The 26,487-nt window shown below is 37.7% G+C and overlaps 2 protein-coding genes and 3 long non-coding RNA genes across 5 annotated transcripts; 1 reads left to right on the forward strand and 4 right to left on the reverse strand.

The window, feature by feature from the left end:
* Positions 1 to 4,339: 4,339 nt before the first annotated feature.
* On the reverse strand, positions 4,340 to 4,777 carry LOC124202738. The gene is made up of 3 exons (XR_006878325.1): positions 4,724 to 4,777; positions 4,503 to 4,662; positions 4,340 to 4,439 (listed from the first exon to the last, which is right to left on the reverse strand). It is a non-coding gene; the product is annotated as an uncharacterized LOC124202738 (long non-coding RNA).
* Positions 4,778 to 4,832: 55 nt separating this feature from the next.
* LOC124201645 (transcription initiation factor TFIID subunit 11-like) lies at positions 4,833 to 6,135 on the reverse strand. The gene is made up of 3 exons (XM_046597808.1): positions 6,120 to 6,135; positions 5,310 to 6,057; positions 4,833 to 4,971 (listed from the first exon to the last, which is right to left on the reverse strand). The coding sequence occupies exons 1-3, from the start codon at positions 6,133 to 6,135 to the stop codon at positions 4,833 to 4,835; spliced, it is 903 nt and encodes a 300-aa protein (XP_046453764.1).
* An 18-nt stretch (positions 6,136 to 6,153) lies between these two features.
* Positions 6,154 to 6,949, reverse strand: LOC124202404. Its single transcript, XR_006878067.1, has 2 exons — positions 6,504 to 6,949; positions 6,154 to 6,304 (listed from the first exon to the last, which is right to left on the reverse strand). It is a non-coding gene; the product is annotated as an uncharacterized LOC124202404 (long non-coding RNA).
* A 465-nt stretch (positions 6,950 to 7,414) lies between these two features.
* Positions 7,415 to 12,613, forward strand: LOC124201646. The gene is given in 5 exon segments (XM_046597809.1): positions 7,415 to 7,697; positions 8,430 to 8,592; positions 8,594 to 9,863; positions 12,258 to 12,418; positions 12,482 to 12,613. Coding segments are annotated over 5 exon segments (1,989 nt in total). The 5' UTR covers positions 7,415 to 7,434.
* Positions 12,614 to 22,571: 9,958 nt separating this feature from the next.
* LOC124201777 lies at positions 22,572 to 23,436 on the reverse strand. The gene is made up of 2 exons (XR_006877678.1): positions 23,167 to 23,436; positions 22,572 to 23,104 (listed from the first exon to the last, which is right to left on the reverse strand). It is a non-coding gene; the product is annotated as an uncharacterized LOC124201777 (long non-coding RNA).
* Between the last annotated feature and the right edge of the window lie 3,051 nt (positions 23,437 to 26,487).

The following is a 26,487-nucleotide window of genomic DNA, read 5'->3' on the forward strand; positions in this document are numbered from 1 at the left end:
TTTTAAACCGTTCTAAAATAAAATTTAAATTATTTCAAATTAGTGATCGTGTTAATCGGATGTGAAATGTTTTTCCAATAAAACATTAGTTCAATTGGTTTGATATTAAATAAGTTAACTTTAATTTAAATGCGGAAGTCAGTGTCAATGATTACATAACCAAAGCTTTCTCATACTCCGATGCCTGGTACTTAATGTCAATATTGACCTAAATCAATCGTGGGGAAACCCCGAGACCACCTTAAAAACGTCCCACTTGTCGTTTCATATGTCAATGAAAAAATGTAAAACATCATTATTGTATAATTGGTTAATCAATCAAAATATTGACAAAAGATTTATTATTGTTTAACTCTACTTTTATTTTAACAATTGCAACATCGTAACAATCTGACTGAACGTAAGGCTCGTTAAACCTTTCACACAAGTTGTTACACACCGTGAAAGAATCGTGCAATAATATTCAGCAACCCGAGCCGTGAACTATTATTATTACTGTATTTCATGTGTTCTAATCCAAGGCGCAATTTGTCCCTCCATTGTTAGTAGTATTGGACTGAGTCATATTCATTTTATAGAATTGCTCTCAAGCTATCTTCAAGCAAGCAACCACTCAATCAGCTATCAATGTAGATTTCTGTCTTCTACATAATTTGAAGTGTATTCTATTAATTCATCTTTATTCTTTCAATTCCTTTCATAAGATTAAGACCTTTTAACAACTAGCACCGCCAATAAATAACATTTACTTCCATCTGATTGGACATTTTCGGTCCATTGCTGGTATTGATGAGACAATTCGTAAAATTTTGAGTACTTGTTGAACATATCTGAAGGTTATGCAGTAAAGATTAGTGGTAAAATGATTATCATTGGTGACTAAAAAACAGGCTTGGACTGGTGCTCAAGCTCAATCAGTCTAAATTTGGTCCCATCATGGTGTTGGATCATTATACTGAAAGTAGGAAATATTGATTTGTATTCAAGAAGTAAATTTCTTTTGGTCTTCCGAATGACAAGCTGATAAATCAGATATAGTTAGATAATAATTCAGAAAATAAAACCTTCAATTTATTACCAATGTTAGAAGGTACAACTATTCATTTGCGGATTCATGATTGTAGGGTGCCTCAAGCACGACCAAAATAAAGATATAACTTTCCCTACATGATGACTCGCCCACTAGTTAAAGTAATCAAGGCTTTGTATATGACATACCCTTCTTCATATTTGTTGTAGCTCCAAGATTTTAAGATTTTCACGTCAATTTCCTTCATTCCTACTTAAACTGTAGTTACAAATAGTTGAGTATGTCAACATTTGTTAGGTTTGGTAATTTTTTTTTAACTTATCGACATTAACCATAAGTTTACGTTCTTCAATCCGAATAGGGCAAACAAACAAGCCAAAATCAAATTTGTTTGGCAGCATTCACTTTTAACACCATTGCTTAAATCAATTGAAAAGCTCAAAAAATGCATTTCAGCTGGAATCAGAAAAATGGGAATAACCAGGGGAGAAAATAAAAGGAATACGTATAGATAAGTTCTGCGTTGCCGGATTGAAAATTCTAGACTTTACGCATTGTGAAAAAGTTCAGTTGCCTATGTCTACAGTCATCCGTGAAAGTTTCTTGAGCAGGAAAATGGCTCTCTATGTTTTTAATTTAATTTGACGGAAGGGATACTTTGTTGTCTACCATACCCCCAGTATTTTACGCCTTTTTTTCTTTTTCTTTCCATTCTTCTTTTCCTTACCTAAGAAAAAAGAGAAAAAGGCGTAAAATACTGAGGCATCAAAGTATTCCCTCCCATCATTTCCTAGATTAGAGTAAATACACAATACATATACATATATATGAACATTTTCTGAAACATGTAATGTGTCAACTAACCAATCTGTCATCCTCGACTATGTAGGGCCGCTCACTAGCAGGGTTGCACAACCTTTTTTTCCAGTGTTTCTGCTGGGCGGGAAAAGGCGGAGTGGTGTTTTCTGACGGATGAACACGTGCTGCTAGAAGGGGGGCGAAAACAATGACACTTGCTCTTTGCGGAATTGCAATATCTAAATGGAGAAATGAATGATGTAGAAACTAAAAAATTAAACATAAACAAGCGATAAATGTTCATACTTGTCGTTGTTGACGTCGGCGTCGTTACAGGAAAACACGATCCAACGAATGACGAGGGCAACAATTCCTGAATTCCGGATGATGAAGGCGCAGCAGGATCGCTTGTGTTGCTGATGTTTGGGGCCCAATCTGTTTTTTGGTAGCCTTGCTCCGAGTTGAAGTCTTTTCAATCTCATCTTTAGGCATCAGAGCCAATTTTCGGAGGAAAATCTTTCCCAACTGCTGGCCCATCTTTACCACATCTTGACTGGGGTCGTTGTAGGTGTAGCAGTTATAAAAAATGTTGTTGATGTCTCGAATGCAGTCTGTGGCACTCCAGTAGTAGTTGTTTTGCAGTCGCTTCTTCACAGTTCCCAGATCCATGGAAACTTGATGACTTTAAAGTAGTCCTGCGAAGAGAAAGTAACACCAAGACATAAGCGGTCTTGAAAGACTAGAAGAAAAAAAAACTTGTAGACTTACAGATAAGCCATGCTTGATGGTGTCAACGGGCTCGTGGAATGGCCTAGCATACTTGTGGTTCCACAGTGCTAGCAAGACAGTACGCTGCAGAAATTGTAGCTGGTTTGTCACTCTGCCAGGGCGGCTAGGCACAACTGGAGGTTGCACCTGCTCGTTGATGGGTTCCATAATTGGTTCCTCTCTTGGAGGTAGTTCAGGTCTTGAATTATGTCTTGACATCTAGAAACATGGTACATATTGTTAAAAAAAGCTACAAAACACTTGGATAAATTCAAAAAGTCATACCATTTTGTTCTTTTCCTTGTTTCAATCACCTTTACTCGGATAGAAACGACAATTATTGAAAATAATACAATTCTTATCTATTATAAATCTTATTTGATTGCTTTTACACGATATCTTTAGCAAAATCTCTTGTTTTAACACAATTCCCGTAGTCACCAAGAATCTAAAAAATTTGAAAACCCAGTAACAATAACACAGTCGAGGGAGCTTGGAAAACCAATAGGGGTAGCTTCGTGAATGAAGTCTGTTCTTGCTCGCAAGAAGACACGAAATAGTTTGCTATTGTTGTGCCATTCAAGTTTTAAAATACCAAAAAGTCGCTAAAGACCCCTCGTCACCGACGTTTTCTTTTATAGAAATAGTTGAAGTATATCACACAAACATTTTGTGTAGAAAATGTTTGCGATTACTCGGGAGTCGTTATCAATTTCCGACTTTTTTAACTTTGATCAATCTTACTAGTCGAAAAATTGAATTCTTCTATTTCAAACGACCCCAGGTAGCAATGGGATACGAAAAAGATGTACCAAAAAAGTCTTTTTCATATCCATTTTTAGACATAAGATATCTGAATAGTGATATCTTTTTCATATCTCCCTTGTCGCTCTTTTGTAGATCCTTCAGATATCAATATTTTGATATCTTTTTGTTGACATGCTTTAGATATTGCAAAATAAACATACAATATACATCATTAAATGGATATCTTATTTTTGATATACATTTGATATAACACACATAATGCGAAATTGATATCCCTTTTTCTATTTTGCTATAACAACTTAGTATTACATTAAAAAGCCAAATGAAAAACAAAGAATTTCTTCATTTCTTGTGAATCACATGTAAAATTTTGTAATATTACAAAAGGGCGATCAAGGAAGGTAGTATTCCATACTGCATTTTTTTTCGGCACTCTTGATGAGGTTCCTTGTTTTTGTGAATACTTCAACTGCTCTCCTGTTGAAAGTACTTTCACTTTCCAAGGGAAACCGACGTCTAATGGCATCTGAAAATTTAAAAGTAACAAAGGTTGTCAAATTTGAAGTTTTGTATGTAGGCCTAGACATGTGCATACGTACTTTTTATGCACTGGCATAAATCAAACGCATTAAAGGACGCCATCTTTTCTTTTTCCATGCCATAGAAAGTTTATGATTTCCATAACTCCGGACCAACTACGTGTTTGATTTTATTTGATACAGAATTCGAATTTCAAATTACTCTTTAAAGCCAACTCCACTTCCACCACTTCCGCTACAGAGTTCAATGGGAACCTTGTTTTCAAACTGTTGGTAATAAACGAAGTTGACGAATTGCAAACTGTATCATCATTTACAGGTGTTTCATTGTTACTACGACGTTTATTAAGCAATTCTGTCATTCCTATAGAACAAAAAACCAAAACAAAACCAACCAAAAAAGAACAAATGATGTTGGGAAATTTAATCAAATATGGCCCATATGTTTAGAAAAATTTTGCAAATAATTACCTTTGATAATGTAATCCAGTTTTGAGTCCATTCTAATTACTTTTCTAGTAAGTGTTTCAAGCCTTCTGTGTATTTAAAAAAAATGAAATAATAAAAATAAAAATGTATCTTTGATTTATTTTACTTACAATAGAAGCGTAGACAGTGGAGGTTCTACAGAACTAGTTGTTGGTCTCGAAAATTGTTTTGAAGTTCCAGGTCTTGTTGAGTCATTGTCACCCCGATTCTCATCAACTTCAACAACAACAGCATCAGTTACACGTATTGAAACTGTTGCTTGATGAGAAACTATAAATTATGACGTAATGGTTACTTTTGGGAACAAAAAGAACTTGTATATAACATTTACCAGATTCCTTTTTATCAAACAGATAAGATGATGAGATAAGTTTCTTCCCTTTTGATTGAGGAATGTAATCATCTGTAATAAACATAAAACAGAAATATATACAACATCATTAAGCAACCATATTTAATATGTCAATACCTGAATTGGATGAATCAGACTCATCAGATTGTTGATGATGTTCATCAAGACCATCAGGTGACGATAATATGGTATTGCTGTTTTCGTTGCTGTTTTCTTCATCTTCATCACTTTCAAAATTCAACGGTTGTGCATCATGTTAAAAGTGCTGAGTAATCGAGTGAAGTGGTTCACAAATAACACTCACAACTTCTTTCACGGGAATCATCCCATCCTCAAAAATATCTAAATAACAATTTAAAAAATAAAACAAATAATAGGACACCTACAGCTAATAGTAATAAAGCAGGTAGTAAAACTATAAGTTGTTAATGAGGTTACGAACGATTTACAGTTTAATGAAATACTTTTTCCAATAATACCTGGAGCAGTAGATGGTTTTTTAACTTTAGTAACACGAGTTTTTTTTTGGTACAGGAACTCCTACATCATCTTCTACCAAACGAACTTTCCTTTTTCTTTGTCGTTGTGACTGTCTGACTTTCTCCTCCTTGTTCTTCGATTCGTCAATAATTTTTTGGGCCGCTTTAGTTCGTCGTGCTGTACTTTTTCTTTGACTTTATCTTCTACTTCATCAGTGACTTCATCCGCTGCTTCATCCGGTTTTTCCTCTGTGGTTTCACTCTCCAGACAATCTTTGCTGGGCAATTCGTCTTCTTTCCCATCGTCTTGTGGATTCGAATCCAAATCCGGCTTTTTCTTTCTCTTTTTCAGGCTCATTCCTAGGCTCATTTTCTTGCTCTTTTTCGTTTCTGGTAACGTACCCTTTGCTTCTTCTTCTGACTCAGTCGTGGATTCAGTTTCCTTTTGGTCGATCGATCCATCAACGACTTGTGATACTCCATCGACCCAAACTTCCAAGTTTGTTGGATCTTTGATTATTTCATCGATGCCAGGCAGGTCTTCTCCGTTTGTTGCAATCGACTTGTCCAAATCACCAATCGCTTCCTCTGCAGCCGCTGCGACTTTCTTGCCAAAAAGGCTTCCAAAGGCACCCTTTGATCGATTCTCTGATTTGCCATCTGCTTTCTTGACTTTCTCCTTGACTTTGTCTTTACCTTTACTTTTGACTTTTTCTTTCACTTTACCTTTTTCTTTGACTTGATCTTCGACTTCATCAATGACTTTATTTGCTGCTTCATCCGGTTTTCCCTCTGTGGCGTTACTCTCTGAGCACTCCTTGTTCAATTCATCATCTTGAGAATTCTAGTTTCTTGGGGATTTGAATCCAAATTTGGCTTTTTCTTCTTTTTCAGACTAATTTTCAGGCTCATTTTTTAAGTCTTCTTAAAAATTATGGTCACGTGACTTTTGGATTAATTCCTGTGGGCTCAGTCGCGGATTCAGTTGGCGTGGTATAGTTTCCGTTTGATTGCCTAGGAACTCTTTCTCGACAAGTTTGACATCATAAACATCCGCGATTTTTATACGAATTGAAGATTCCTGCCACAAAACAAAATTTTCTTTTGATTTACGATCTAAATCGCTTCACGCTTATCATCGTTTATCATATAGATAGGGAAAGATAATCGAGTTTACTGTTCTAACTTGTATTAGTTTTAAATGGATTAGGAGAAATAGTTCTTAGTCTTAACTTAACTAAAATATTACTATTTTGGTTGTTATCATTGGTAAAACTTACTTGTTGAGCGAAACTATTTCTCCGAAGTCGCTGCTGGAAAGACTGATGCCAGTATTGCGCTTGACGTGACGTGGAACGTGACAGGCAACGAAAGTCGATCGCCAAATCGTGCAGATGCCGTTTAATGAGTCTTGTTTGACTATAGGTCCCTTTCAGAATGGAAGTAGTCTGATAAATTGCTGAGGTGGCGTCTGGTCGAATGTAAAAACAAGATCCTTCTCAAAACGCTTTAGAGATCAAACAAACAACTGACGTTGCGTAGATATGAAATAGCTTTTGCCTTTTCTCCTGTTTTATTAAGATTTTTACGATACCACCTTGACAATTAGATTGAAAGCTGCCGTTTATCTGTTTAACTTTGCTTTAACGCCAAAGTCGAAATCGCCAAGGTTTGTTTGTGATCCTGCTGGTCTCTTGCTTTGTTATCAACACACGGGTCGATTGGTCTATAGAACAATATACTGTCACGGGCGTTTTTATTCTAACTACACAACTCGGCGAGATTGGTACACAGTAGGGGAAAAACAACTCGATGTTGGACGAAAACACAGTCAAAGAGCGTAATCGCCACTACTGGCACAATAACCAGTAGATTGATATACGCTTTACACACTAGAAAAGAGAACTGAGACGAACAAACAGAGAAGCGGGTGCGCTCTTGTGAGTCTGAGACGGATCTGCCATCCAAGAGACTCCAGCGTAAAAGAAAGACAATCCACGAAAACAATCCCCGGAAAACAAACAACAAACAATACCAAGAAGCGATGACCAACACACAGAGCTATCCCAAATCCTAGTGAACGATTCAACGTTGACTAGATAACAAGGTCGAATTTATTCGCTTCCGGCGAAAGACCTTCAACTGAAATACACAGAAACAAACGTCAACACTCCGTCCGTGACAATACGACAGTCGTCAATCTGGTTGACGATGGCCGCCGGCTCGTTGGATTATTCCGGCGATCCGTCAAACCTCAACAACCAAACTCTGACTGGCAGCCCGGCGGATCCGCTGGAAGAAGATGGATCCAATACAATAGCCATCGGCGGAAGCGGAGGCGGAGGCGGTGGAATGATTGAGAATTACAGTTTGACGGAGACGATCCTCATCAGCGCCGCCCTTTTGTTCATCATCGTCGGCACCGTCGTCGGCAACATCCTCGTCTGCGTCGCCGTTTGCCTAGTCCGTCGCTTGTGAGTCTCCTTTTACCCTCCTAATCCGGCCGGATTTTAGTTATACGGGAGCGGCCGCTGTCTCTTAAATGCAAACGGCCACCTATTTATGCCGGTTCCGGCTCTGTTATAGGGCCGGAATTATGAATAATGAATGGCGAGGGAGAGGGGAGGGGGTTTAGCATAGTCGATCCGTATTCTAGACCGGTTGAGTAAAGCTCGTGTAAATTCGCCACTCCGCCGGATCGTCGGTTGAGTGGCGACGACGTTTTCGGCTTTGCTGACTGGCCATGCGGAATTAAACATTGATTTTTTTCGACGTCTTATTCCTCCCGGATTCCCAATCTAATTGAAATGGACGCCCAGCACAAACTCCACAAACTGTGAATTGGAATACTGTCAAGGGGTTGCTGCTACTGCTGTGTGTATTAATGTCCGCGCATATTCAATGTCGATATAGGGAAATGGGACGGGGGGACTTGTATCATCTCGTTAGAGATCCTCTTCCATTTGTAATTTGCTTCATTGTTCTCGAGTAGTCTTACTTGACATCCAATTATCGTGGAGACTGTGCACTCACAATGTCTCTCTCGCTGTTGTGTAACAGCAGAGAAAATTAATTGGAATATCATGTCCATTTTTTTGACCTTGTCGACGGTCCCTGCCTTTTTTTGAATTATTATGCGATTGGCAATTAATTCTGGGAGGGATTTTTTTAAAATGTGTGTTGATTTTTCTTTAAATAATTGTTAGGCGCAGTCCGTGCAATTACCTGCTGGTGTCGCTGGCCGTGTCCGACCTGTGCGTGGCCCTGCTGGTGATGCCCATGGCGCTGGTCTACGAGGTTCTGGGCACTTGGCCGTTCGGCGCCAGCGCCTGCGACACTAGGGTGGCCTTCGACGTCCTGTCGTGCACGGCCGTGCGCGTCCATCCTCAACTTGTGCATGATCAGCGTCGACCGCTACTGGGCCATCACCCGCCCGCTGGACTATGGCGTCAAACGGACGCCGGCCCGGATGATTTCCTGCGTCGCCCTCGTCTGGATCTCGTCCGCCTGCATTTCTCTGCCGCCTTTGCTCGTCCTGGGCAACGAACACGGACCATCCGCCGCTTCTCATCCACCCACCACCACCAGCAGCAGCATCCAGCCCAGCAACAACAACAACAGTAAAACGAGTCCGATGACCATGTCCAGCAACGGACCATTGGCCAATTTCATTGAATTGGACACGGCTGCTGCCGGACAAGATTACCAGTGTCAAGTGTGTCAAGAGTTTGGCTACCAGATCTACGCCACCCTGGGCTCGTTCTACATCCCGCTGGCCATCATGGCGGCCGTCTATTACCAAATCTTCCAGGCGGCCAAACGGATCGTCGACGAGGAGAAAAAGGCCCAAAGTCATTTGCTGATGACCAGAACCAACAGCTGCGCCAAACAAAAAGTGGCGGCTGCGACCGTCGGTGGTGCTGGTCAACCTCTGCAACCGGTCCAGTCATCTCTCCTGGTCCATCCTCTCCACCAGCCCAGTCTCTACACCAACACCGCCATGATTATTGTCCGTCGTCACAGCGACCGACGGAATTCCTTGATGGACAGCACGGACCACAGCTGGGTGGGCAACCATTGCAACGGTGTCAGCCGGCCAACAACTTGGCCGCCAAACCATGACGTCTGCATTTCGTCATCGTCCGCCTCTTCCTGCGCTTCCCTGATGGGAACGGTGAGGAACGAGTCGAAATTGCAGAATCAGGCGAAAGAAAAGGGAAAAATCCAGGAGAAAGTCCAGACATCCGGTGCCCTTCATCCGCTGAGTCGACTGGATCAGGTCAACAACATGTCGCTGCTGGACATTCCCCGCAGCGTGAGCAACAACTGCCCCCATCGCCGCTATTCCTCGTCGGCCGCCAGCACGGCCGAAATCCACGTCTACGACGACGACGATCAGGAAGGATCGAATCGGCGGAGCCGCAATCCCTCGGTCGGCAACGCCCAACTGTCGGGTGCTCCTGATCTCTCGTCCCACCCAGTCAACAGGAGCCGCTGCTGCTCTCCATGTTCCCTCGGCAGCGCCAGCGGCCTCTCACCGGAATCGCCAGAGCATCCGCACTCCCACCCAACAGGAGAATCAACTCCAGCGGCGAGGAAGTCGCAACCGATTGCGTTTCGCACTCAACAAGGAGCACAAGGTAAAATATCAAAACTAAAACCATTTTCATCTTGGACATTTTTAAAAAAAGAGAAATAAAAATCGATTCCGGATTGGACTCAATCAATTCTTAGACGGTTTGGCAAACATTCAAAAAGAAAAGTTTCCGGCAAATCATACATAAAACCTTCGTACCCAAAAAGAAAAACAATTGGACCCCGCCCTGTATCAAATTGGCTCTAAAGGACCTGGAAAACTCCTTTTTTGCCAAACACAAAATTTGTGTGTGTGTGTGTGTGTGTGGCAGGGGGGACTTCATCTCCTGCTGGATCGTATCTCCTCGGGGGGTGAAAAGGGCCATAGAAGGAGCCCTATACACTCCATTGAGCAGTTCCTAAGTGAGACAGACTACACAGAGGGCGTAATGACGTCGAGGAGGCCATATAGTGTTGATCGAAACCGGTTCTCTCAGCGCACTAGACACACTTTAACAGCAAAGTCTATGGAAAAGGAATGACTTGAACGAGCGGAACGACTCGACTTCTTATAGTACTTCTACAACAAGAGAGCATACCTTTTGTACCTGCTGGCAATGGGTGAGCTCCTCCTCCTTTCTTTGCCAACAAGAGAATCCCCTCTTAACTACTCGACTGAAGAAGACGAAGAAAAAAAAAGGGGCCTGGCGTTTCCTTGAGGAAATATTTACAAATTTTTTTGTTTCTCCTCACCTCTAGTTAGAATTGGTACAACTCGAGAGAAAAAATTCAACGGCAGAAAAAAATCTTCGCGACTATTATTTGTTTTGTTTTTTCGGGAATTGCCAAAGAGAGATCAAGACGGAAATAAACAAAAAAGAAAAATGTTTCCTCGGGTGGTGTTCTATTAAAGAGGGAAAAACACAAATCAGACGGACACACACGCCAGTATGAAGTGGTGTAGTGTGGTTTCATTTCACCGGCCACACAAGCGCGGAAGAAAAAGGAGAAACCTGAAACTTCCATCAGGTCATTCAGTGCAACACCTCTTTATTCTTCTTTTTTTTCATTTAAAATAGGAAAAATTCTTTTTGCCCAGACTTTGTCCGAGGGGTCCCACGATATGGTAACGTTACTCGTAAAGAAACGATAAGAGACATTCCCCAAAATAGGGAAACGCGGAAGGAGAAGTTCCCCTATGCAGGTTGACAGGTTTTCTCCATAAATAAGTGGCAAGAGTCAGAGGGAGGTGGCCTCCGGTTAAGAGTGAACCAGGTAAAAACAGGTAGGGATTTCAAAAATAAAAAAAAGGTAGAAAAAAGCCATTGACAAAACACCGTATTCCGTCGACTAGGCCATCAAAAGGGGCTAGGCAGTGCGGAGCGACGAGAAGGCATTTGAAGTGAAGAGAGGAAGAAAGAAAAAACAAAATTCTGTTTCGTTTTATTGGAATTACCAAGTGAATTTTTATCATTTTCAGTTGCCGGAAATGAGTTTTAAAAGGATCATTCGTTAACGAGGTTAGTGGGTCTATGTAAGAAATGATGGGACGTTTTGTTTCCGAGCCGTCCCTTCATCTCATTCTTTTCGAGCTGCATCAAAATGGAAAAGACAGCGCGTCTCCTCGGCACAAGAGAGAGAGAGACACGACAAGCAGTCTGAAGTCAAATTCAAATCGATGTGGAGGAGAGATAAGAGCGCGGGAATCGGATCTGCATAGATCTGCCTCAATTTCCGAGCCACTTATGCAAAAACGGTGAGCAACTTAAAGTCAAGACCAATCGGCCAATCTATCCTACTTTTTAGTTCCCTCCCGGTACTATAAGAAGCAAGACGAGCGCCTATCGAGGAAAAGATATCGCGTTACAGTTTCGTGCTCTGAGAACCAACAAGAGAGAGAGAAAACACGCTCAACTTTGACATCCCTAAATGTTTACCTCCATTACAAATAAAAAGAAAAATATATATATACATTGCGAAGAGTGGCACAAGGAAAAATGGGATCGGACGATCAAAATTGTCCTATAAAGAGCATTTATACAGAAATGAATGTCAACTGTTTTTCTCTCCTACTCTCATTCAAGAGAAGAGCCAATCAACCAAAGAAAACAAGTAGTGGAAAGGCTATTCCTCGCCTGTCTCTCTGGGTCACACCTTTCTTTAGGGCAGTGGAATTTTACCGACCGCAATCGCCTTGCTGTCAACTCTTATTTGTTATTCACTTTTTTTACGATCGTGACAAAGCCAATGCGTCCAATTCAGGGTGTAACAAAAAGATTCATGACGCAACGTAGCTGTAAAAACAACAACAAACATACAATCCACTGTTTGGAAGCATCCAGCAGGCCGTAGGTAAAGAACGAAACGAAACTAATCAAAATTAGTGGATACGAAGTCGTGGCCAAGGAAAAAAAATTAGTCATGGAAAATTCATGATGACATTGGTCACCTTCCTATAGGGGGTCCACCAGTTGATGGACAGAACTCCGAAAGCCGATCGGAAGCTTTTCTCAAGATTACGCCCGAGCAAATGGAACCTTTGCACAAAAATGAATCATCTTCCACGTCCAACCAAACAAGACGTCGACTGCCCACAGGGGACCGTCTAACACAAACATGTGTACCCACACACACACCAACATATATATACATAAATTTATAACACTTACAATTTCGTTTTCAGGTTAACAAAGCAGGATGTCCCGTAAAAACTGGAAACTGGAAGAAAATGGTTGAAGACTGGAGATCCGTTGGAATCTTGGGCGGTGGGGCGAGAGAGATGGTCCTTCCACCAGGAACAGAGCGATGTCACTGAAGGCCTGAAGGGCAACGCACTCAACACAAGGTTAAAAGGGCACAGGGGTAGCACAGCACGAGAGGGGTAGCAAAAAAGCGCCTCCAACCATATTTTCCGGTGTGTCAGAACAGGTCGTCTGTGCGTGTAACCTTGAAAATTTTTCAACGAACTTTAAGGGCACGTTACAGACGTCGGATTGCTAATCAAGTTACATCATTTCAATCCGCCGAGTTTGCTCGTCATTTTGAATCTATTTTCAAAAATATCCGATTAAAATCAATTGCGTTTTTTATTGATTTTGTGGTTTTTAACCCCTCCGCCCCTTGGTCACACGTTATTCCCTCCCCCTCCCCCACCTACTCTCTTTAAATGTCGCCATATGCTTGACCATATATGGGCATATTTTGACCATATAGCGGCCATTAAAGGCGGTGCACTCCTCATCTGCCATCAGCTCCTCATCTGCCGCAGCATTTCTCTAAATACAAAAGAAATTCGACCAAAAACAAACAAATTCTCGTCGCCATTTTTATTTTTAAATGTCGTCATTCCTCCTCAGCTTTTGAAAAATTAAATTTCAATTACCAAAAATAGAAAAAAAAAGAAAATATTTTGAAAGACGATTGGGCAAATGTGATGTGACACTCTTATATAATTATCTATATACATTAATTTGTTCAATGTTTTTTAAAAAATTCACCTGTGATTTCATCCGATGGTATATAATCAATGTATACACCACGCCAGCACCAGCCCAAAGATATTCTTCGATTGGGTCAGATATTTCCAACGTTTTTCACATATATTGATGTCATATTCGTTACATTGCATCGCATCAAGGCCAATCAATTTATTCGCCTCCCCCCACCACGCTTTTATAGATCGTCGGTCTATATGAAAATCTGGAACTCATTAGAATATTTTTCAAGACTTTAACGATGACAGTCATACGAGTGAGACCCCATTTCGATGTTACGCAACATATCTCACATGTGGCAGCTATTCAATTCAATGTAATATTATTACATAGGCAAACACCAGTAGCCACACCCATGGCCGCGGGAGACGCTTTTGTGTTTCTTTTTATTCTAGTCGTTGTCAAATTGCACCCCACAGTTCAATTGAAATTGAATGTTAAACCATAAAATATTTATATAGTATATTCTAAACATTATACCGAACGAACTCTATAAAAACTCGATTTATGAATGACGTCATCGTGAATCTATCGGAATCTATTTCGCCTCGTGAATGACTTGCTGTTGAGACCGTTATTTACCCCAAACACAAAATGGATCCACAAAATATATATTTATTGCGGAATGAATTGTTATTCGTATTTTTAATTTTTGTATTTGATTTGCATATAGATGAAATAAGTACAAAGTAGAGGGGGAGGAAGGGTCGTGAAAATCGGAGAAAAATAAAAACTGGGGAGGTGGGGTCTGAAAAATAAATCGTTCGCATTTTTTTACGGTTGCTGGGGGAGGGGTGATAAAAATTTTAAAACGAAATATTTTGTTTCATATCGCCCATGAAAAATTTATATTTGATTAGCTTGAAAAAAAATGTTTAATCACTATAAAAGTTTAACTAAAAATACTCCCGATACGTTCAGCGGATGTAATAAAACCGCTTTAATTATTTAAATTGAGCGGTTCGGATTTAGGGGGAGGGTTCGATTTTTAATTTCTATAGATATCTTAGGCCCAAGGCGGCTAATTAGAATATTAGTGTCGTCTGCTGCTTTCGTTTTGTTTCCAATCAACTTTTTCGGAACGTACAGCACAATTAAACGTCCAACTATAACAATTAAACGTCCAGCTACAACTTTCCTCGTAATTTTAGATTGAGAAATTTTAATTCTGTATTATGCTTTCTGAAAAAGGTTTTGACAAAACTCAGTAGCATTAGCTTCGACTTTCTTAACGTGCGAGTATGCCAGACGGAATATGAAGCTTCATGTTGATGAACGTTGCATATTTCACACTAAAAAGAAAATTGTTCCAATTGGATTAATCTACCAATTAATAGTTCAAAAATATTACAAAATTAAAGGCTAAAATTAGAAATTATTATAACTTGTGTGATAAATTAAATGCTGTTTTTTTATATGTATTTACGTGAAATTAGTATGTGTTCTGACATAATATTTATAATTTGTGTACACAGTTGCCTATTATTCATCCCCATGTTATGTGAGCAGAGCCATTAGAGATGTGAGTGTGCAGATTAGTATTAGGCTATTTTACTTCCGTTTTAAACCTCCTTAACATCATGGATCCAATGCTTTCTAAGAGATCTTTTGAGAGGCATGTTACAAACGCTATTAAACAGTGTCAGATTGAAGAGAAACGAAGAAAACGAAATGAGAATGAAAGTGAAAGTGCAAACGCGAGTGCAAACGCTGAAGAAAGGAACTTATTAAGTCAATTTCAAACAAGTGGAATATATAATTTTGCACTTTGAACATTCCCAGTGATGGAGTGGTTGTTCATCTATGACATTTAGTGCCAATCATGTCGAAAAAATGAATTTTCACCTCAAATCAGAAGTTGCAAGAATTTCAGTCAAGAACAGTTTGACGCATACTGCGACGAATAACATTTTATGTTTATTGAGAGATTTGGGGCACGATGTTCCAAAATACGATAGGACACTTCTTGACACCACCAGAGAAAAAAGCGACAGCAATTTCGAACATTTCGTTTTGATTCTTGCTGAAATCGTAAAGAAAATTAGACAAGGTGTCGGTGTAGGTGTAATCGAACTAAATTTAGTAATTAACATTGATGGTGCTCCTTTGTACCGCTTTTCAAAAACAAATGTTTGGCCTGTACTTGGCAGGATCACTAATATAAAAGACTCAAGACCTTTCGTTATAGGCATATATTACGGCCCCTCAAAACTACCGTGCTTGGAAGACTTCTTGTGTCCCTTCATCGAAGAAATGAAGAAATTAGAAAAACATAAAGTAACCGTTGACGGAAGATCTTTTAGTGTTAATTTACAGTGTGTTGTGTGTGATGCACCTGTCCGCAGTTTCGTTAAAAAATGTGTCGGACACGGAGCATTCTTTGGATGTGAACGTTGCGTACAAAGAGGTGAAAAAATTGGTGGTTCAATGAAATTTCAAGCAACAGATTCAGACTTGAGAAATGATATGTCATTTCGACACCAAAGAAATAAACAACATCATCAGGGAACCAGCCCATTTACGGAGCTTAACATTGACATGATAAAAGGTAATTATTATGTATATTGCAAATAGAAATATGAATTTTTTGTGTAATATTGATATAAATAGGGCAATTTCTCTAACGGATATAAACGGTATAGCCTAAATAAAAAAATTTTATCGCCTTTTTACATGTTTTTCAAACCAACATCATAATTAAACTATGTTATTTTATTTTAACTGTATACGAGACGAGGACGCCGCAAAAAAAGAGAAATTAATAAAAGAATAAAATAATGAAAGATTATTAAAGATATGGAGATAATGAAAGACTGTGAAGATTATCTACATATTCCTTGTTATTATGGCTTGTATTATCTCATTATTGTTTTTGCAAATTTCATTAGGTTTTCCGCTAGATTACATGCACCTAGTATGTTTAGGGGTGATGCAAAAATTACTGCTGCTGTGGAGAGGTGAGAAAAAATCAGCCAATAACTGAAGACCCAGAAAAACTAAGCGAACAAACAAACAGGCCAAAGATCGAGTTTTCCGTCTTTCTGCAATTGCCCAAACTACGATAAATAACAGAATAATTCCGTTAAGCAAATGTTTCCCTATGGAGTTCCAGAGAAAAGGTCGAAGTTTGGATGAAATAGAAGATTGGAAATGTATGTATGTATGTTCTCAATTTATATAGCGCACTATCGCATGGAACTGAATCCCGATCTAATGACGCTGTTTCGTTTCCAATTTGGAAGATGTGATTGAACACATCACCGTATGTTTAACGTCATATCCTTGAAAGCAATCAAGGATCCCTGTGTTATGCGTGCAGCCTTCCGTCGGCGCGACTGCTACAGGTTTTTGACGGGTTCAGCTGGGTTTCGAAACCAGAGCCTCATTGCCTTTTTTCCAAAGCGTTGACGCTCTAGTCCACTACACCACCACATTCCCGGAAAGCGGTAGAGTTCAGAACATTCCTTCTTTACAGCGGGCCGATAGTTTTGAAAGGTGTTCTATCCGAAGAACAGCACGAACAATTTTTATACTTCCATACAGCCATCCGGATTATTTTTTCATCGTCGTCAACAGAAGAACAATTAACCTATGCAGGACAATGTTTGAAATACTTTTCATTTCAATTTGGTGTTCTTTACGGAAGTTACCAACTGATTTATAATGTCCATTCCATCAATCACTTGGCCGATGACTGCCGTTTTTTAAAGGGTTCTCTAGACTGCTTCAGTTCATTCCCATTCGAAAATTTTCTTGGTAGATTACAGAAGATGTTGCGGGGTACAAGAAGACCATTAGCACAACTGAAAAATGGTTATCCGAAATAGATAATTTTGTAAATTATAACCCAGATTGTCAGAAACATCACTACGGTCCATACCAATTTAATTTCAGCTCCATTAAGGTAAAATCTTCGTCCGACTGTTATGTGATTAACACAAAATTCGAGGTTTTGAAAGTGCTTGCAAAGACAGATAAGTCCATTTCTTTCGTCATATATTGTTTAAAAAGACAATCATGGGAAATTTTCAAATCTCTTTGATTCTCCGCTTAAAGCTTCTCTTTTGAAAATTTTTGTTGCTGATGATCCCAAGTCTGATGTACATAAACCTACTTTTAGTATGGAATTCATTGATTTTAATAATGCTGTTAAATGTGTTGGTTTGAATTACGAATAAAGCCTTGCATTTTTCTCTCTTCTGCATAATCTGTAATTGATTTTAATAAATATATACACAATTTACACATTTATGATAACTGAGAAATACTAAACAAATTTTAAAATAATATTTTCTCCGTAATCATTTTCAGTACTCATCAGTGGCGTTTACATCAATTAATAGTTTTAATATCGGATTTAAGACACGAACTCACATCATATTTAGTACAATACATAAAAGATATCAAAATAATGTAGCAAAAATTGATAACCATAATAAGATACAATTACGACATATTTTTCATATCGCATTTCAAACAGGAAAGAATGTATAAAATAAAATATCAATTTCATGTCAAAATAATGTAAGAAAATTGATATCTTTAATTAGATATAATAACGACAACCATCATTGTCAAATCAAAGTTATGTAAGACAAATTGTGTTATTTAGTACATCAATAATCTATTCAAAATTGGATATCTACATTTTCATACCAAAACAAACATCAATTTCACATCACTTTTGAGATGTAAAAAGGTGTGATTTTCTACAAATAAAATGGACATCTTTATTACATCAAATCCGTGATATCCAAAATATTACACGTATGTCATGTCAATTTCATGTCACACTTTCAGGCAAGAATGTCAAAATGACATTAGCATATCAAATTGATATTAAATTGACATGACTGTGCTAACTGGGACCAAGGACCCCTCGTAATTGCCATTTTCTTTTATACGAATAGTAAAAGTATACAACACAAACATTTTGTGTAGAAAATGTTTGCGATTACTTGAGGTCGTTATCAATTACCAACTTTTTCCACTTTGATTAATCCACAGGTCGAAAAATTTGCTTCATCAGATTGAGATTTGCCTCACCTTCCGAGTCTTAGGATACGACGGAGAAGTAACGGGTGAACGGAAACCGAAATTTGAAACAAGATTATATTATTATATTATATTACTATTGCCATTGCCCGATGGTAATCGACAAAATTTTCACGTCGACATTCACCTTGCTGAAGACGATTACGTCGAAGAAGTCAAAGCGTAAACAAACATTTCCGGAATTATCGAGGGATCTTTTCCACTATTTTGTTTATTTTCTAATCGATTTTTAGACCGTCGAGTATTAGTGAGCCGTTTAGTCACAATGTTTTACCTCAAGTTTTTTTTTAAGTCATATATTCTTTATGAAAATCAATCTGCACTTAATATTTTGTTCTCTCTCTCTTTCTCTAGACCCATTCAGTTGAATCAATAACGCTCGTCTATGTCTCATTCTCAACAAAAGTTATTCTACGTATGTCTGGCACAAACCAAAAGAATTGGTTAACATTAAAAGTAAGTCTGTTCTCTTTGCGGCTAGATATGGGTTTATCTCCCACTCTTCATATCGTTCATCTGGAAGAGTGCAGTTCGACAAATCACAGCATACTTCTATAAACAATAAAAACGAAAGGCTTGAGCTAAACTCAAACGAATAGCTTAACAGCGAAGGGTAAAAAAATATAGTTAGCAGTTGTCAAAATTACCAGTATTAGGAAGCTGAGTCAGTTGATTAACATGTTCAAGCTGTTGGTTAATTTCAACTTCTGCATTAGGCACTAGATCACCATTGTCACCTGCTTTACATAACAAGCTTGTGTTAACTCAAACAAAAAGCTCGAGAGCAAAGTGTAATTATTATATAGACACAAGTTGTCACAATTACTAGAAAAAGGAAGCTGAGTCAGTTGATTACGATGTTCAAGCTGCTAGTTTACTACTGCATTGGACACTAGATCACCATTGTCACCTGCTTTACATAAAAAGATTGTGTTAACTAAAAAAAAGGTCGAGAGCAAAGTGTAATTATTATCTAGTAAGTAGTTATCGCAATTACCAAGCTTAGTCAGTTGATTACGATGTTCAAGCTATTGGTTAACTTCAGCATTTGGGAAAAGCTCAACATGGTCAACTGATATTCAAAAAACAAATTGTGTTAAACTCATATTAATAGCTTGAGAGCAAAGGATAATTAATACATAGTAAGTAGTTGTCACAATTACCTTCACTGGGAAACTGAGCTGTGAGATGGATCAACTGAATACCATGATCCAGCTGCTTGTGAACTGCTGCCTTTAGCACAAAATCAGCACCATCATCATCTGTTAAATATCAAAAGCTGTTAAATGAAATAGCATAGGTTTATTTACCATCAACAGTATTGTGTAGTTTACTTATGAGCTGACTGATGTGATGTTTTGGCTGCTTGTCAACATCGTCAACTTTGATTCCTATTTTAGGAAAAATTTCAAATAACAGTTTTAGGTTTAGAAACAAACATGCTTTTTAAATTTATTCTTACTCGAATCAAGAAATTGTGACCTTTAAGCAACTCTTACCTTGTTGCTGATTTTGTTCATTCAGCTTGGTTTCTTGTTGTATAAATCTTGGGCATTTGATCTGAACCTGCAATAGAATGCAATCTAAAGTTAAATAGAGAAAATCAGTGCTTCCTTCTGGGGTTTTGTTAGTTGTTTAAGAGCAATCACCATTCTCAGTTTTTTTCCGTTTCAGACTTCTAACTTTAACTTCCTCATCCACAGCAATATGGATAATAGAATCACCATCACTCGTTTCAGATTGTTCCAGCTTTTTAAGAACATTTTGTTCAAGATGAAGAAATATTTCTGACGAATCCACATCCACTACTATCTTAAAATCTCCGTCAAATTTCATTATTAAAACATCTTCTACGCGTGTGTTCAAATTACCACCAACATTTCTTTGAACAACAGTTCTTTTAAATTACCAGGTCAGGTATTAAAGGATCGTCAATGATTTGTGCAGAGCGTTAAGGCAACGTAAATAAATAATAATGTTAGGAAAGTGACGATGAGAGCAGATGGTTTAATTTGGATTAGTGGTACAAATTTTTCCCATCAACTCAAAACCAACATTGTTCCGCTAAACACACTTTGAAATCAGTTATTTTTTTATAACAGTTTCTGATGGTATTATTTGTTTTATGATTTGTTTCGGAATAAACATCACAGCAGCATATGATAAAAATTTGGATGTACATAAGCTTATTATTAAATAAAAACGAAAGAAGCGGTCTAGGATATTTTAAATTTTGGTGGGAAGAACAACATAAGTTTTCAAAGCGCTTACTATGAAAAAAAATCCGTCACGTAAAAATGAAAGTTTTCAGGTTTTCCATTACCAGAAATGTTTTGCCAGCCAATGGCAGCCAAGGCTTTGAAAATTCGATAAAAGACTGGCTGACTGTCACAAGTTTGAAAACGACAAAAAAAAACAGTTCCAGCCTTAAAAACTCTTCCAGTTATGATCAGTGTCTTTAAAGGCTGGTATTTTAATTCTTCGTGCAAACAATCACTGTTATCAAAACACGAATTTCCCCACCACCAAGCAAATTTTGGTTCCATTGTAGAATGGTTACCGTGTACCGTAAAAGTTTCAATGTTACCACTTAGAAAATGTCCTTCACCATGTTCTTTTATATCTTGCGCCAACATTTTTTTATGGCGAGTGGTGAAAGTCCAGGGGACATTATGATTATTAGAATTTCTACTCATGATTTTCTTAAGTCACGCATTTTTTTATTCAAAGCGAAAACACCATGAGATGACACAATGATATCGGTGGCGAAATAGCCATAATTGAGTAGAAAATGAAGCAACGTATGTAATTTGGGGGTTATTGCTTTGCTTTCATATTCTACCGGCCTAAGATAAAGAAGAACATGATTTGAATTGGTGATTGTGATGTCTTTTGTGAGAATAAAAAAAGTCCTTCTCAGAAAACTGATAGCACTGCAGGGACGCTATTATTTCGAGCATAATGAGGATTATCAAAAGAAACAAATTCCACTCAAACAATAGGTAAATACATTGTCAAAGACATCATCTCAGAAGACGAAAAAGAAAATTTTTTTTGCTCTAGCACCTAATTTTGTTTTATCGGTGGAGGAACAGTGAATTCTCTATCGCTCATAAGCATTGAAAGATTACGATTCACTATATCAAGTTTTAATTCAATAACCGGATCGTGGATAAGATAATTCAGTAATAAACCGGAACCATTATTTAAAATCCCTTTAGGTCCCACATGCACCAAATATTGCATAAAAGATTTAGTTGAGTCAAACTAGCGTAATCTGTCGAAAGCTGATAGGCCATACCATACCATAATTCACTGAAAGAATATATCTTGTCGCTATAGCAGCGTTCTCGATTTCCGTACATTGCTGCTCATGAGTAATTTGGTTCCTCATAATACAATCCGATTCATGATGTATCTTTTCGAGATCGTTACGAACAATCATGCATGAACAGCAAGGTAATTTAGCGAAACCCAACCCCTTCTTTAAACCCACCCACAAAATTTGAAACTTGTGTCACATACGAAGTGTAATAACATCCCATACCACTTCCGACGATCGTATCGTAAATAAAAATAACACCTGCATGCAAAAGTAATAGATCGTCAATAAATGGCCTTAAAAAGACATCGACACCACGCTATTTTAGTATGGCACAACTAACTATCCCGAAAAGCAAAATAATTCTTAAAGAAGAACGGAAGATGTGAGGAAGATTCAGTAATTGCTAGTAAAACACTTTATGCTTTCCTTTCTTACTTCCGAGGGGATTTCCGTTCTCCACCTCATCAATATAAACTTAAATGCGAAGAATATGGTCACGGTTTTCAATGTAAAAAGGATGGTTCTTCAGATAATGACCGTCCCAAACATGGCAAAATTGCCGGAGGGAATCTAAAAATTGGATCACATAAACAGTTTGGAATACCTGATCGATAACATTTCCAAGGTCGTCATCGTGTATCCATTCAAACGACGACTCATGTGGATTTAAAATTACTTCCACTGGCATGATGGGGAAGTATTTGGTCGAAGAAGTTTCTAGTCTGTAGTGCGTCATCTGTTCTTGTTCGTGAATTGTTTGAAAGGCTGCTTTAAATAAAGCACACCCGACAGAGTAAAACGGGACCAGGGCAATAACTTTTTCCTTCAATAAAAGAAATTATATATTACAATCTCCATTAACTTATTTAATACATTCATTGAAATAAACAAATGCTGTGTAACTGATGCATGTGTGTTATTTTAGTTCAGTAATATAGGTATGACACTGGAATACAAGTTGGAGTTAAATGCATGAATCCTTAAAGGGAATGTTGCCTGCCATCAGCATTAAAAATAATAAAAATAAACATAATTGATTATATAACACCAGGAGTAATAATGTAAACATATAGATACTGAATGAGGAATGCACATGGTGCATAGTTTTCACGAATGGCATCTGACACTAATTAATTGCTCAAAAGGTATAAAAATGTGTGATGTAGTTGGAATAACATTCTAGACTCCCATTCCTGGTTGTCAGGAGAGGAAATTTAAAGATTGTCTATCACATTATCCAGCATCAAAAGTTGGCCAATAATCTGCTGTGTCACGGGATCTGCTGCTGGCAACAAAGGTCAATCGGAAGCTGATGATAAAGGTCCATCATAAGCTGATGACAAAGGTCCCTCAACAGCTGCTGGTGATAAAGGTACACCAGCAACATCAGCTATCATTGCTATCATCAACACAGAGTGTACACTGTGTAAATCTAAAAAAGGAGCTAGGTTAACTTGTTTTTTCTTGATGTTAATTATAATATGAACAACTCACTGTTATCCACTTGACAATTTCCATGATGTCTATTCCAATGGCGTCTAAATGAATGAAAAACTTGAAAATGGCTATCACAGCCAGGATGCCAGCACACAACGTGAAATGGGGCTTTATGGCTGTGTTCATGCTTCACGTGCTGATAGAATGCAGTGGGGCTGGCGTTATCTACCCTTATAAGAAAATTACAAATCGAACACTGCATAGAATTTGACATGACGATGAATGAAGTCAATCGCCATCAAGTAAAGTGTGTTATCAATTGGTGTGTAGTCTGCTTCCTGATCAAAACAAAAAAATTTTGAGTATTTTTGATCAAATCCACAAATCAATTCTTAGCTTATCAATCGATAACGGAAATAATAAGTTTTCCAAATTTAAGTATGAATAATTTTAGTATTTTAGTATGTCAAACTACTAAACTGCTATATAACCAATAAAATAAGTATGAATAATTAAAGTTGTATTTTATTGTAGTGTAAACTACTGGATTGCTATAACTAAATAAATTTAAAAAAGTATGCATCTTGTAAATAAGTATTTAAATTCAGAACTACTTGATTTTTTAAGTACTTCAATTTGGGTAAACTACTTTTAATTTTTAACTTTCTGTTAAAATTAACAATAATAAGTGGGAAGAATCACCATTCAGTGGGCAATTTCTGAGTTAAGTAATGATAAATCCTACTTTTTCTAAACTGCTTATTAATACAGCGGCCAACTACTTAATTTGGCCCTTTTCAGTAGTTTAAAATAACTACTGAAACTAGTTTAAAACAAATACTGAAAAGGGCCAAATTAAGTAGTTTGCCGCTGCTGTGTAGGGGTTATTGGATGTTTGAGATATTAGCCAAAGCGAGATTACATGTGTGTGAAAACATTTTCAGGTAAGTTTTCTTTAAAATACAGTTACTTTTGTTTGACCATCTTCTACAATTGTCTTTCTGATAATAATAGAGATCAATGAATTTATGGGCTTGCAGAAGAATGTGAATCTTTAATAGTTAACGATAAAGTGGAGAATTGTCTCATCTATAGTAAAATTGCTTTATAATATTTTGTTACATTGTATTGTTTTTAAATTATATGATATTTCAATTCTGAAAACAGGAAAGCTGTCAGCTGGGAGCAAGTCTAGTCGCTACAGTAGTGATTCTTGGGTATCCCAAATAAGTGAATTTGATACAGACCACATTTCAATGTTTACTCACGAAGAGAATTTCACTCATACAGGTGTTTAATAATAAAATTTTCCGAAGGGTTTCTAATCACGTTTTTGTGGTATAGGTGGGATTAGTTGGCGATTGTTTCACTAGATAACTACAACTATAGCCATTTAGCACCAATTGGTGAATGAAGTTTGAAGCGGATATAAAACAATAAAATAAAATGTTAATGTTACAGGATAGAAATAAATGCAAAAAAGAACCACTTCGAAATTGGAATTATTGGTGGTACGCGGCTCACCGGTCATCTCTATTTAACAAAACTGAACACAACACTCGTAAGGTATAAAATTCCTCAACATACCAAAGACGCCTCCGTCAAAATTCTAGTTGTTAGTCCATTTTCTTCAGACAAGTCGGCTGCAGCTAAAGCAAAAATGGGCAATACAAAACAAGACTACATTATTGAACCGGATAAGATCCAGAAGACGTTGGAATTTATTTCAAATCAGAAGCTGACTTTCACTGTGAACTTGAAAGCAAAACCACTTTTCTTTTCTAAAATATCCCTAAAATAAAAACAAAACAAAAAAGTTCCATTTTTCGTTCCACCTTCCTAACGCAGGTAGCTGACAGTATATAAAAAATAAGCATTTTATTAAATGTATGTGATTCGTTTTGTTGAAGATTCTAACTTGTTACTTTTTCAAACCCTGGAAGTAGTCGATGAGCCATATCTATTATCTTCTACCCACAACACATAATGAACTATAAAATAAAAGTAAAAAATATCTGTAAAAGATTTAAAGATAAATATAGAAAAATTATTGTAAAGACGAAGAAGTAGTCTTCATCTTTCTGGTTTTTTATTTTCAAAAAGTGTTAGGGTTCTATGTGTAAATGAATCATTTTTAAATACAGGATCAGTCAGAAATATCTCGCATGGCTTGTCCCTACCCGCGGCATGGCCTTAGGATATGGTGGGGAGGAATCCTTTGTCCACCATATCCTGAGGCAATGCCACGGGAAGGGACAGGCCATGCGACTTTTTTGGGTTGATCCAATATTTAAAAACGATTCATTTAAATAAAGAACCCAAACACTTTTTTAAAATTAAAAATCAGAAAGATGAAGAATACTTCTTTATCTTTCTGATAAAAAAATAATAAACCTCGTACGATTAATCGAAGTATTTTTTTTTTTAAATCTCGCGCGAGACACCGTTAGGCCTATCTCGCGCGGGTTAAAACGCCTTTTTTGACCGGGAGGATCCAATACCTGGCGTGGGTACTGTACAGGTATTTCAGATTTCAGCTCTGCGACTCGGATCGTTGCGTGATATTTGCGTTTGAAAACTGTTGTCGGCCCCCAAGCAACTAAAGGAAAGAAAACCGATCCAGTCTACGTTAAAGAAAAAAACCGAAACAATGAGAGTAGGAAGCTAATCAAGTTATCATCATTTACATGAAAAAGATGGCCATGAAAGCGAACAAGGCTATTAAAAACAATTCATTTATCTAAATTCAAAATTTTGATATTTTGAGCCTTAAAGACAAAAAGATCAATACATTGATTCTATCACACCTGTGTGCACTAACGATTCAATTAAATTTCACAATAACATAGATGCAATTAGGTTTCTTTTAATTTGGCCAAGCAATGGCTCGTGATCTACAACCAAATAATTTGCATCAGCTTCCTCCTCGACGCCAACAAAATCTTCGTCGTCAATACCATCGATGTCTATTACAAAATTATGAATGCAGCAAGCTGCAATAATAACACTTGATATCAAATCTAATCGAATTCATGTACAGAAATTTCAACCGGCGACATTTGCCTTTAAGGCGATCAATGGCACGCTCTACTGTTGTCTAAACATCACTGTTTAGTGTGCCGTTGAAAACAAATTGCTTCTGAAGAAAAATAGTAGTGTTTATCATTCGTATTACATGATTGGATCTATTATGCATTTGAATATTTCTATGGTTCTGCAGAGCGAAAATTCGCTACGATGCGCAATAGTGGAATAGTCGCTCGGCTTTTGGTTTTATAGAACCGTAACTTTTAAAAAATCGTTACAGGCACACTAAACGCTCTACCTCGTTCGCACTTGCTCTTGAGTATGACTTTAACAGAAATTTGGACAGAGGAT

This window comes from Daphnia pulex, chromosome 9 (genome assembly GCF_021134715.1).
Source record: "Daphnia pulex isolate KAP4 chromosome 9, ASM2113471v1".
NCBI classification, from domain to species: Eukaryota; Metazoa; Arthropoda; class Branchiopoda; order Diplostraca; family Daphniidae; genus Daphnia; species Daphnia pulex.

Bases quoted from the DNA above. Each gene is read 5' to 3' on its own strand.
- LOC124201645 (XM_046597808.1), bottom strand. The intron at 4,972-5,309 runs GTTCGTTTGGTA...GAATTTTGAAAG, and splicing joins AACGACAAAGAAAAAGGAAA to TGATGAAGATGAAGAAAACA.